At 37.7% G+C, this 13,665-nt stretch overlaps 1 protein-coding gene across 1 annotated transcript; it reads right to left on the bottom strand.

The window, feature by feature from the left end:
• Window positions 1-2,288: 2,288 nt before the first annotated feature.
• abhd16a (abhydrolase domain containing 16A, phospholipase) lies at window positions 2,289-13,665 on the bottom strand. The gene is made up of 20 exons (XM_055211024.2): window positions 13,470-13,665; window positions 12,516-12,572; window positions 11,642-11,708; window positions 10,505-10,591; window positions 10,300-10,385; window positions 8,096-8,169; window positions 7,896-8,003; window positions 7,627-7,741; window positions 7,452-7,553; window positions 7,182-7,245; window positions 7,041-7,090; window positions 5,932-6,055; window positions 5,671-5,775; window positions 5,522-5,585; window positions 5,285-5,341; window positions 5,140-5,202; window positions 4,976-5,052; window positions 3,462-3,560; window positions 3,222-3,268; window positions 2,289-2,947 (listed from the first exon to the last, which is right to left on the bottom strand). Exons 1-20 carry the CDS (start codon window positions 13,569-13,571, stop codon window positions 2,864-2,866), a joined length of 1,632 nt encoding a protein of 543 aa, XP_055066999.2. The 5' UTR covers window positions 13,572-13,665; the 3' UTR covers window positions 2,289-2,863.

Below are 13,665 nucleotides of genomic sequence, written 5' to 3'. Positions count from 1 at the left end.
TGTGTTGTGAATTCTCTATTTAATATGGAAGTGTTGTACAGTCATACAGGGCATCAGCGGTAACACTTGATGAAGGGCATGTCTGAAGCTTGGTCATAGTGACAATTGGCAATCACAGTGGACCACAAAGCATCACAAAAAGACGTTTTTTTTTTTGACAGCCGGTTGCAATACCGATTGCTGGATTAGCTCTAGTGTTATCCATTGCAATAATGAATCTTTTCTCTATTTTTATGCTTCTCTTGCATAAACATGATTGGCTAGCATCTGCAGTAGGTTATTTGCATAAGGCGATCTGATTCGCTGATGCTTGTGTTGAAGCTTAAAAAATGGAGAAATTTAAAGGAACAGTATGTAAGAAATTTATATGAATTAATCATAAAATGGCCCTGATATGCATTACACATTAAGAAATAATTTTCATTTCTAATACTTATATCCCTCACAACAGTGGTCCGGCCAAGATATTGTCATTTAAAAAGTGGAGTTGCAGCCCTCAACTGATGTTTATGTTGTCATGTTGTGTATTGGCCACCAGTTGTGTGATTGCAGTACCAGTTTTAGCCACAAGTTTTGTGATTGCAATACCAGTTTTGACCACAATCCTACATACTGTTCCTTTAAACTTCTGCAATGAGCAACGCCAGTGATGCGATGCTGACAGATCTACAATTCAGTTTGGTAATGCGTGACATCACCCATTCAAAGTAAACGAGAAGCATTAAAGGAAAACACCACCGTTTTTCAATATTTTACTATGTTCTCACCTCAACTTAGACAAATTAATACATGCCTATCTTTTTTCAATGTGTGCACTTATTCTTTGTACAGCCCGTCATGAATGTGTTAGCATTTAGCCTAGCCCCATTCATTCCTTAGGATCCAAACACTTCCATGTTTTTCCTATTTAAAGACTGTTACATGAGTGGTTACACGAGTAAGTGTGGCAGAAAATAAAATGTGGCGATTTTTTAAGTGGATAAAAATGAGAACTATATTGTATGGCGGAAGAGCACTTAGTTTGCAGCATTTCAACCTCGGGCGCAATAATATTGATGAAAGTTTAAAAGACAAGTTTGGTATTTTACACTTAAAAGCCGTGTTTTCAGATTCTTTCTGATGAAATAGAACGATTTTGACTGAAATTTGGACATATGATGCTGGCTCGAGATTTTTCGGGCGTTTGCTCTTTCACCCCACCTCTACAATGTGTGTATAGGTGCACTGGAACAATCCTTCCTAAAATGCATTAAACTTTCGTTTACAAAGACGTGAAACTCACTAAGTGGTCAGGGGTGTTCACTGATATGCTTACACAAAAATCGCTGCAAAAGATGCTTTCCAGGTGTTTTAGCATTCGTTGTAAACTTGTGGACCTATTTTTCAAAACGCCTCACACACGTACATTCTTCCGTTGAGAGCTTGAATAATAGACACTCCAGCCAAGGTGGTGGAGATAATCCGCCATTGCCAATTGCAAGAATACAAACATTCCCGGCGACAGAGTAATACCGTACCTCACAGCACATCTAATACAAGTCAAAGGAGTTGGCAAAAACTACGATAAAACCTGTTGAAATGCGTATTTTGCAGCGATTTTTGTGTGAGCATATCAGTGAACACCCCTGACCACTCGGTGAGTTTCACGTCTTTATAAACGAAAGTTTAATGCATTTAGGAAGGATTGTTCCAGTGCACCTATGCAGCTATTGTAGAGGTGGGAGGTGACACAACAAACACCCGAAAAATCTCGGGGCAGCCGCACACGTTGAAATTTCGGTCAAAACCGCTCCACTTCATCACAAACAATCTGAAAACAGGGCTCCAAGTGCAAAACACAGAACTTGTCCTTTAAGCGAGAGGAGGAGGAGTCAGGAGTGATGATGTTACTGCACCCTGAGGTTGAAGTGCTGCCGCCATGGAAGTGTTTGGTGGCTTCTAAATTCATCCCTGTTTGGATCCTAAGGAATGAATGAGCTAAATGCTAACAGAGTCACGACACGTTGTACAAAAGATTAAGTTCACACATTGAAAAAAGATGTGTATCCATTTTTCCAAGTTGAGGTAAGAACATAGCAAAACACTGAAAAACGGTGGTGTTCTCCTTCAACACTGACATTCTGTGTGAATGTACCATGTGAATTTAGCTTTGCAGAATCACAAACGGCACTGATTTAAAAAAAAATCAAAACAAAAACAATCACACATTCAGTTTAACTTGTAAATAAAAAACTGACTTTAAGGTTTTATTTCATATGTGACAGAAAATATGGAACACGACCACAATAAAACAGCATCCCTAATTTAATATTAATATGCAATATAACATTCATGACGTTTTACGATACATTTTCATATTCATAATTACAATGCTCACAAAATAGAGGATAAAAATGCACAAACATAATCAAAGAGAGATGAGTCCTTATCACTGAAACTAACATCAAGATGACAAAACTGAGCATCAACTTCCAACCCTCAACCATTAAATAGGCCATCCAATAATTTAAAAATCTCCTTAAATGTATACAGAAAACAAACTTTTGTCTTTGTCGCAACTTAATGCTTCCCTGCTTTGTTCTTGACTCAAATGTACCGGTGTGTGATTCCCTTTATCCTCTGTTCTCAAGCACCCTCTTCTGTATCTCATTGGTCGTCTTTCTCTATGGCACAGGTGTCAAACTCAGTTCCTGAAGGGCCGGTGACCTGGAGAGTTCAGCTCCAACCAGCTCCAACACACCTGCCCAGACATTTCTAGTAATCCTGAAGACCTTGATTAGCTGGATCAGGTGTGTTTGATTAAGGTCAGATCTAAACTCTACAGGACACTGACACTCCATGAACTGATTTGGACATTCCTGCTCTAAGGTCTCCAAGGACGCTGGAACTCAGTGATGGGTAGTGGAGTGCAATGTGTCGTCTCAAAATTTCTCATGTGTTTTCGTGCCTGTGACAGAAAGAAACAGATTGATGACTTAGTGCTACGATTGACCAATCAGGAAAAACTTCTGAGATTCTGAAAAATTCAGCAAAATAAGCTCGATAATGCATTTAATCAATTAATCATAAAGAATTATGGGCCATTAGGGGCTGACTAATAAGGTTGTAATGGTTATAATGAAGTGTGTGTGCATCTAGTAGCATAGTACTTTCTAGGTCCATATTTATGAAGCACAGCATGTTTATTTCTAGATACACTTGTTTGTTGTTTCCTAACATACCAGAAATAGAGCGAGATGTCTTCTCCACTCCAATGTCATGTCCTCACCTGAAACATAAGAGATGAGATTAGACACACCAGGCAGTCCTGATAAAAACAAGAGCTGCCAGCCATACAGATGAGAATCACTGCTGAAACATGAGTTTCCAAGTCGATGGTCTGCGCTGTGGGACTTGAGTCACATGTTGTATGAGTTAGTAAGAATAACACTAGAGACTAGTTAGTTGTATGAAGCACGTACCAACACTCCAGGGAAACAGAGTCTCACTCTCTGACTGATAGGACTGCAGCACAGACAAGCACCAATCATCATCCACCTCAAAACTGGTGTACACGGATTCTGAAGAGCAATGGGAAAACATTTTAAAGGGGACATTTCACAATAATTTTTTAAAGCAACACTAAAGAGTTTCTGCTCTTTGCTCCCCCTACAGGTTAGAAGCGTAATTGTTCATTACCACTGTCGTAAATACTGCAGCATAGCTGGCTCTGATTGGATTGTAGGTCTGCTGTAAAGCAAGTTTTTGTAGTTTTCACTCAAACTACAGGACCGCGACCCGATGGTTGGAAACTTCTTTAGTGCGATTTTGGCCAATAGAGGGCTGCAAAGCGAATGTGAAAGTGCCGTTCACCCTGTTTTGAGAGTTTCACGACTTTTTTGGAAACGTTATTTTAAGGTAAAAAAAAACTTTTTGGTGTTGCTTTAGCGTTCAAAATACCATATAGATAATTTATTGTAATAAGTTAAAATTGCCACTTTGTGAGCGTGAGCAAAAATTTGCCATTTTGGGCGTGTCCTTTTAAATGCAAATGAGCTAATCTCTGCAATAAATGGCAGTGCAGTGGTTGTATAGTACAGATTAAGGGGCGGTATTATCCCCTTCTGACATCACAAGGGGAGCCAAATTTCAATGACCTATTTTTCACATGCTTGCAGAAAATGGTTTACCAAAACTAAGTTACTGGGTTGTTCTTTTTCACCTTTTCTAGGTTGACAGAAGCACTGGGGACCCAATTATAGCACTTAAACATGGATGGAAAAAGTCATATTTTCATAGTATGCCCCCTTTAACCATCTTCTTAAAGGTCACGTTCTTCCTGATCCCTAGTTGGTGTGTAATGTTGCTATAATGGCATAAATAATACCTGTAAAACGATAAAGCTCAAAGTTCACTGCCAGGTGATATATTTTCTTTAATAGAATTCCTCTTTCAAAGCCTACAGCAACGGCCGGTTTGGACTACAGCCTTCTACTTCCTGCTTTAATGACATCAGTAAAACAGTTCGTTGACTTAACTCCGCCCACAGGAATACGTCAGTCACCAGCTTTGGCTCAAACGGCTCTGCTAAGCTAAGCTGTGCGAATCAAAACACATTAAACAAACTACACAATCAGAACTCGATACGTATTTCTGAAGGAGGGACTTTACAGAACAAGGGAGACATCAGCCTGTTTTGAGGACAGTGAAAACAGTGCTATACAGATAAGTCAATTGTGTGAAAAATACTAAAATAATTAGGAGCACCAAAGTTTCAAAACCCACAAATTTTACCATGATTTCCATATTTTACATGACTTTACTCAGTCAATGTTAAAGATATCAATTTTATATTTTCACACAATGTTCTTTACATTATGTAGGATGATTTTGTGTAGCAAACAGTAAATCACAAAAAATGGGTTTTCACAGGCAGGGTCACATATAACTCTGACTCATAATGACTGTATAATTATTTTAATAGTTAAAATCCCACCTCCTTCTATTTGTGTCCCAGCTGCAAGCCAATGCCTCACTGCTCTTATAGATTCATCTGTCATGACCTTAGGATACCTGAAACACATATAAAAGAAATGTGTGTAAACGCAGTCAAATCTATTTAAAATCAGATTCAATGGTTTGTGTAAAATCAGGTCAGACCTGTACTGGAGTAGTTTGAGCAACAGATCATTTCCTCTGTTGGACATGATGTCTTCTGGACCCCTGCGTTTCAGAAAACAGTAATGGCACATTAATAATGTTTTTGACTTTACCAACACTTGTTTTTGTATCATGGATAACTTACGTAGTTGTGATGATTTCATCTTTAGTTCTTCTGATCAGTAGCACAGGGCCCTGATACCTGAAATGAGAATTTAGATTAGTATTAATGCAATGAAAAGATAAAGAAACCAAGTATATAAGAAATAATTTATAAATCATGGATAATTTATTTCTTTTAAAATAAAAAAAAATATTATCAATAATACAAAAAAAAGACTAATTAAAGAAGTAGTTCATTTTAATGATAAGAAGGACTTACTTGCAAAGCTGATCTGCATTGTTTAAGTTCACGTACTGCCTCACTGTGTGAGTCACCAAAGGTCCTGCAGAAGAAGAAACAGAAGAACACCATCAGTAAATATGGGATTTAATGAACATAAGTGGAGATGAAGAAAGCCCAACACTTACTCCAACTGTCTGGCATGACCTTCAGGGCAAGTGGTAAGAGGTCATCAAATGAAGCATCTAGAACCAGACCCTGGATCTCGAGGTATGACATCACAGCCCAGCAGGCTGAAATACAGTAAACATTATTGTGATGCTCGATAGAAAGAAAGATACAGCTGCTGACAGGTACAGAATGAAATCGATTTCAGTAGTTTTCTGACTTGTGATTGGTCAGGTGGAGCTGGCAGATGCCATGGCTATCTGCAGTGTGTGATTGTTTACCTGTAAATCCTCCTATTGACCAGGCGTACACAACAATGTCGTTTAACTGGAAACCCAGTTTGTGAACGGCAAACTGAATGACAACATCCATCGCGTTGGCCTCATTTTGAGGAAATGGAACTCCCTGATGAAACGAAAGTGAAAATAAACAGTTATAATGATGGTGAGGCAGACTCCATGTGAGAAAATAAAATTTTCTTCAACAACCCAAACCTTTTAATATTTAAGAATTATATCTGGGTAAGGAAACAGAAATGCAGCTCATTCCATCAGAATTTAGCCCAAAATTGTCATTTCAGACAGACAGGCAGAAAAAACAAATGACATTAACTATGTAGTATTATAACAAACTCAAGAGTGTGAGAAACAGATGACATATGCCCTATTTGGACGGTTATTGTTTCTCGTGGGGATGTAAGGTATTTTCAGCATTTACAATGGGGTTGTCAGTGATTTTACATCTGTCTGAATTCAGAATGTCTGTGTTTTTCTCGAACCACCCGCGTAAAAATTCCCGGTCAAATTACTTTCTGTTTTTGGTCAAACATCAAGGTTGTGTGGTTATTTAATTGCCGTCCAAATCCAGATCTCTGAATTTATAAAAGGGCATCATTGTAAAAGTCATTCTGCACTTCCTATTAAACCACTAACAAGCACCGTATGGTCACGTGCTTCGCATTTACTCTGCACCAGAGTTGCGTCTTTCTTTGCAAGCATTGACATTTGCATAACTGAAATGTGAGAAGTATGGGCACAATCTTTCATCGCTCTTCTACAGTAAGTGGGAGCTGATATAAAATAAAGAGAAGAAAATCACGAAAACTTTTAAAATGTCTATTATTAGGGCTAAATACAATATTAAAATGAATTTAATTACACAACAGTAGGCTATTTTTATATACATATAATCAAGTATCCGGGTCATGTGAATAATCGTGTAATTAACCACATGTGCAGCACATTTCCAGGTTTTTCGAATTATAAACTCAAAATTTTATCTTCATCCGAATGTGTGAGCTTTATTGCGTAGGAGGCATGCAAATATATTTTTACAGACATCCTCATGAGAAACAATTACCGTCCGAATAGGGCTATAGTGTGATACTTACTGTACTCCCGCCAAATCCTGGGTGATTCCAACCCAACACTGAATATCCACCTGTACGCAGAAAAGAGTTCAAACAGTGCAGGATTCTTCAAACAATGCTTCATAACAGAAAAGGCAAACACACTGAGAAACACAGGTTTACCATCCAGTGGTGTGTTCATGCAGCCGACCTCATAAAACCCTGCGTTTCCCTCACAGCAGATCACCTGAAATAAACACACATTCAATATTATACAGTACAGAGTAGAAATTTATTCACTCTTTCAAGTTGAATTCAATTGTGCTCTTGTGCAGCTTAGTAAGCAGCGCAAAAGGTCATGGGTTGAAACCCAGGAAACACACATACTTAAAAAATGTATATCTTGTAATGTGCTATTTGGATATTAGCTTAAAAGTAAAATGTGATTTTTACCAAAGTTTTACCGTTCGGCCCTCCTTCTTTCCTTCGGTCCACAAACATTGTGTCGATCTCATTCCCATCACAAGCCACCAATTTGTTCCGTTGACCGTCATACTGAATGAAACAAAGAATTATTTTATGTATAAAACATATATATTTAAATGTATATATTTAATATGCGTGTTACCTCTTCTACAAGCCTAGCTAGGCCCTGCTGTAGCATGGGTCTCATGGCCTTCTGCAGCAAACCCACAGAGCCTGGATACAGCATTCTCCGACCGAACGAATGAGCTATCAGATAACTACAGGAAACACATATTATACATAAGAACCTATTACGTGAAATGCTGTGTAGGACAGCCCTGACAGTGTAACTGATTCTAACTCAGTTGTCTGTTATTTGTGTGTGTGTGTGTGTGTGTGTGTGTGTGTGTGTGTGTGTGGTAGGAGTGTTACCTTAAGACGTGGCATGGCAGCGTGCGGACTGAACTCAGCACACTGTCTGCTGTGCCTCTGTGTTTGGGTTCTGGTCTTAGCAGCGACACACCACCTTTTGACAACTTCCTGCAGACAGACGAAGTGTGAATGTTAGTAATAATAGTTAGTAAGTTATCTAATGATGACATAACAGGGAGAAAAAGAGAAACGGGCACTTCGGACTACTGACTTCCTTCCAGCTGAAATCTGCAGGCCAGTGTTTGAAGTCAAAGTCGAAGGATGCCAGTTTTTTCTGCAGGGAAAATATCAGGAATGGAACCATTTAATGAGTTCATTACTTTCTGAGCAAGACTATGAGAATGGATCTACAGCAGCATACAGGGCTCCAGACGGCCACCAAAATTTGAGAGTGTGCCACTGAATGTTACATCCAGTTGCACATGTGCGACCAGTAAATTTAACCTTTTTTTGTGATGTGACACTGAATTTGAAACAGCACATTGCACTTTCTGCATCTATTATGAAAGTATTTATTAGTAATACAGTGGAAATGAGTAGAAATGTGAATATTTGGTTAGCATTTTGATTTACGTTGTGTGCCCCTAAATTTTCTGGTTGCGCCCCTAAAATTTTCAGTTGGGGGCCACTGTGCTCCTAGTGAAAAAAGTTAGTCTGGAGCCCTGGCATACACCTTATACAGTCTGCCGCCATGTTGATTTCAAACCGAGGCTGTGAGGGATGGACATCCAGAGGGCACGCTTTAAACATATTGTTTTGTATCAGGATGCTGGTCATTCAGCCATCAAAAACACATTGTTTTACAAATTTCCACTAGAAAGAATCTCAGAAAACGTGGATTGCTAAAATTAGAAGGAACATGTGACCTAATTTGAGATGAGAATAGCACATTGTGTACATAACATCTGTTTTGGATATTAGCCAGTTGGCTAATCGCTAATTTTTCATGTTGTAAGCATGTTTACTTTTCTTTAAAGGGACTGTAAGTAGGATTTTAAGTGTTTTATTAATCAAAATCAATGTCTTTATTCATAAATAAGTTCTCATTGAGTTCAAATGACCTCTGCCAGTGATCTGACTTTTCTTTGTAAGCTTAGAAGTTCTTTTCTTTACTTACATTGAACGGGTAAGTCCAAGGAGGCTTCCATGTCGTTCCGCCGTATTGATAAATTATAATAGCAGAGAGGGACAAAAAGCACTAACCTACCAACGCGTTTCCAAAACGTGTTTATATTCAGAACACGTGAACCAGTAGCAACGGACAAGGAGATCAGTGATTACATAACGGCTACCGTAGTTGCAACACGCATTTGGAAAGGCGAGGCGCTAGAGAGCACTGTTCGTTTGATGCAAAATACAATTTCACCACTAGATGGGGTAAATCCTATTTATTGCATCTTTAAAACGCCAATATAGTGCAACAATACAATCTTTGTGACAACAAGTATACATCTCCAGTTTGTATGTCCCATGTATTTTCAAGACATAAACACTAACTTGATAACGTGTGATTGACTCGATAACAAGCTATTTATGTGATAGTTTGTTGTGAAAGTACTGTTAGAGGTAAAACCTCATATGAATCCTAAAGTTAATAATAATAATATTAATAATAATAATGTTTAATTTTTTTAGCGCCTTTCCCAAGCTCAATGTCGCTTCACAATGCGTCCAAATGCTATTTAGATCCTGCTTCTGTTGATTCTGGTCTATGTGCCCAAAAACCTACGGTAGACATATTCTTGCCTTGCGTTTTTTTGTAATCTGTATGAATTGGCAATATGTACTTAGTTATAGGAATACATTAGTGTTTTAAAGAAAAGTAAGCATGCTTATAACATTAGAAATTAGTGATTAGCCAACAGGCTTATAACAAAACAGATTTTATGTACACATTTTTCTCAAAATTAAGTCATACGTCCCTTCTTATTTTAAAGCAACACTATGTAGTTTCCATGTAAAAATGACTTACAGCTCCCCCATGTGGTTGAAAAGCGCAACAGTGCCTGATATCAGACACTCTTCTGCAGGCAGGGGGAGGGGCGCGGCTGTGTTTCCTACCCTCCACCACCACTTTCAGAGTGTGCTTGTAGCAGCTAGGAGGCTGCTCAGGTTGCAGCAACAGTACAATTTGTCCAGTTAAAAGTTGTTCTATGACTGAAATAATTTTAGAGACATTATTTAAAGGTAAAAAAACTACATAGTGTTGCTTTAACAATCCATGACTTCTGACGTTCTTTGTGATGTGGAAATTTGTAAAATTATGTATTTTCTGTGTTTTGATGGCTAAATGACCAGCATCCCGATAGGTTTAAAGTGCACGCTCTGGACGTCCATCCCTCACAGCCTCGATTTGGAATCAATATGGCGCCAGGCTGAATAATTCGTATTGCTGCAGTCTCACCTTGTTGCTGGGTGTGTTGTTCTTTCTGGTCTCTTCCAGGATAGTGATGAACTGAATGTACTCTGGGTTTCTCCAGCGGCCCAACCCTAAAAATAACAGAGCATAGAAATAAAAAAGTTGTAATAAGTCCCACATGGAATTAAACTTAATTTCATTACACTTAAAACGATTTAATGAGTAACAGAAATAACAAAAGCATTCTCACCTCTCAAACAGGCCACTCCCAGGAGACAGACCAGCGCTGTTCCAACATACTGACTGAGAGGAACCAGTTTACTACTGCAGATGTACCCTATAGGAAATACTAGGTATTATACTGGTTGCGTTGTATTGATAATCCTCAACATTCTGGTTAAAGTTTGTTCTAAAGCCCTTAAACCAAAAATTCAAATACTAAAAGTAATTTTGACTTAGTTTAGACTTTCTCCTATTATCATTGCTATTTCCTTTAGTTTATATTAATCAGGATCTCACATCAATATAAGGGAATATCCCATTACAATATTTATGGTTTATATTAACATTTGCCAGTGCAGACCCAATATTATTTGTGGCCAGTAACAAATTTCACAACACTATAAACAATGTGCACTAATTATATTAAAACGTATTTGTGTATAACTTGTATGTAACTTATTTATAAAACTACTGCTTATAATTTACATCCACGTTGTTCAAATAATTTGTTATTACAAATACATAGCACCTTTAGCACATGTTTGTTTGTCTAACGCCTTAATATAAATATAATGTAAATGTGAGTCTTACCAAACGCACTATGAATACAGATCTGACACCCAAATTAAATTATTAAGTTATTTAAAACCAAAATAACAATCACAGCATGTTATCTTCTTTCAACACATAAAAATATAACAATTAACTATTTAGCCATTAAAACTAAAACTACAAATGACATATGCACCCCATCACACATAGGTCAGCACTAAAAACAGTAAATGAATTGGTTCTGTACTTACATTACATTCAGTATTTCATGCACAGTGATTAAACTACACAACAGCTTATTTGGACATCAGTATTTCTTAGGTCTGCTTAGCAGAAGTACAATAGACCATCTGGACATCTCTGATACCTCTCATGAACCAGACTAAAAATACATAAGCCCTGCTGTGAGAGCATTATGAGCACTCATGTTATATGACACCTGTTTAACATAACAATGCATCTCAACCAATCACACCTGCTCATATATATGCTGAACAGCATGCCGATAAAACAATTGTATTACCTCACATATTATGCAATTTTATTGCACTTGCATACATACAAATAGGTCAGTTGTGTGCTGTGCATGATGACATGCATTAATGAGCTTTACCTTTCCTGTAGAGATAGCAGAGGAGCAATGGAGAACTGTAGTATGACAGAGACCACAGCACAGATGCCTGAAAGACAAAATAAGGCAGACAATAATAAAGACCTGAATAAAAAATATTCTGGATGCTTCTGGCAAAGATATTTGATAGAAAAGTTTAATGTTCAATGTAATAACTTTGTAACACAACACTAAGGGACAGTTTACTGGACAAGGTATATCCTAGTCCCAGACTATAATGCATGTTTGAGCTGCCTTTATTTTTTAAAAACCTTGCACTGACATATCTTAACATATATCAGTGCCATTGTTTTGGCTCAAGATGCACACCAGTAATGTTTTGTAAGGTATGTTTGTAAAAACTACTTAAATGTCCTAATATAACCAAGGCCTAGTCCTGGATTAATCTAAAAACTTCAAAGACAGGTTGTATTTAAAGTCATGATGAAATTTAAACGAAAAACTGTCATTTGTTTTGGAATATTTTCTACTTTGATCTACTATGAGCTTAACTATTTTTCTTAAATTAATGTGCCCTCATAATCTTAGATCAATAATGCTAATCTCCTCCCCTCCTCTAAGCAATCTCTCTTTACTTCTCTTTGTTTTCATTATATGGTTTGGCAGCTGGGCAGGGTCCAGGAAAAGATCGTAGAGATTATCAATTAGCAACATGACCCAAATTTAAACAATCCAATCAGTTCTCGATGGATGAATTCAAGATATTTTTCATTTTTTAGAAGCCGTTTTACTCAGATATGCGTCACCACGGGGAAAATCAGACAATTGCTTCTTCCGTTTCATTGCAACTTTAAAATAATCATGGGGATAATAATGTAAGTAATATTTAAGTGTCTCATTGACAGTAAACACGTACCCAACCGAGGATGCTGTTTGTGTGTCTTTCCAAACCTTGGGGCTGATAATTCCAGCCCTGTGCAAGAAAAACATGACTTTTAGTTAGATGCAGCTTTAAAAAAAAGTCATACAAAATGTCATAGAATGTCAAGTTATTGTTTCTATAATAAACCCCTGGTTGCTCTGTATTAACCACAAATGACATTATAACATTGCATTTATTTATTTAGCAAAATAAAAACATTTTAAATTGACCTACAAATGAGAGAGATTTTAACATTTAAGGAGCCAACTTTAATCATAGCACAGAAAGCTACATACAAGTAGGAGTTGAAGCTAGAAAAAAGGAAACAGATATTTATAATAATAATGATAATATTGAATATGTTGAAAAATGAGATTTATAAACCAAGTTACATATTTTTTTTTAATTTGTTTTCATACTATATAACAGTTGATAAACATCGTGTGATTGTTGGTTCTGTAACAGAGAGAGGCTGATTAATAATATTCATTCAGTCATTATTTAATAACTTCAAACAAGACACACACATCTGATAAACGAAACAGAAACAAGATCAACCCGTGCATCGATAAAAACAGTACTGCCATAGTTCATAAGTTAATATCTTGCATACAGCAGATGTTTAACGTTAGCTCACCTGTCACTAGACAACTTATGTCACCTAGGTTAGCAGCTAAGTGATCTTTGAATGAATGCGTCTCAAAAACATCTGCGCTCCTCATCCTTCCGGGCATCGTAAGTTAGGCATTTTCGGAATGTATATGTCTGTATCGGAACGTTCTTAACGTTTATATGATGCTTACAAATGCTGTCTAGGTACACAGCCCAGTAAGTTAGGTTATAAGACTTAGCCATAATACAGCCCAGGCCAGCACCTCAGAAGATACGCACATTTATACGAGAATCATACTGTCAGACTCTGATTTAAGATGAAGGAGGAATGCGTACCCTTCGACTCGCTCTGCCGTCAGCTCGTGTCTGGTCCGGTGAGCGGTGGATCCGTTGTAAATTGGGCCCGAAAAGGCACCGGAGCCACATCCAGAGTGCCATTCTCACCTCGGTCAGGAACTACGGCGGGTAGCGAGGCTCACACCTGCTACAATCGCGAGATTCGCGAATGCGAAAAACGCAAGGCGCATTTTCC

This window comes from Misgurnus anguillicaudatus, chromosome 10 (genome assembly GCF_027580225.2).
Source record: "Misgurnus anguillicaudatus chromosome 10, ASM2758022v2, whole genome shotgun sequence".
NCBI lineage: Eukaryota > Metazoa > Chordata > Actinopteri > Cypriniformes > Cobitidae > Misgurnus > Misgurnus anguillicaudatus.
The sequence above is the reverse complement of the archived record's forward strand: the minus strand, read 5'-3'. Positions and strand labels throughout refer to the sequence as shown.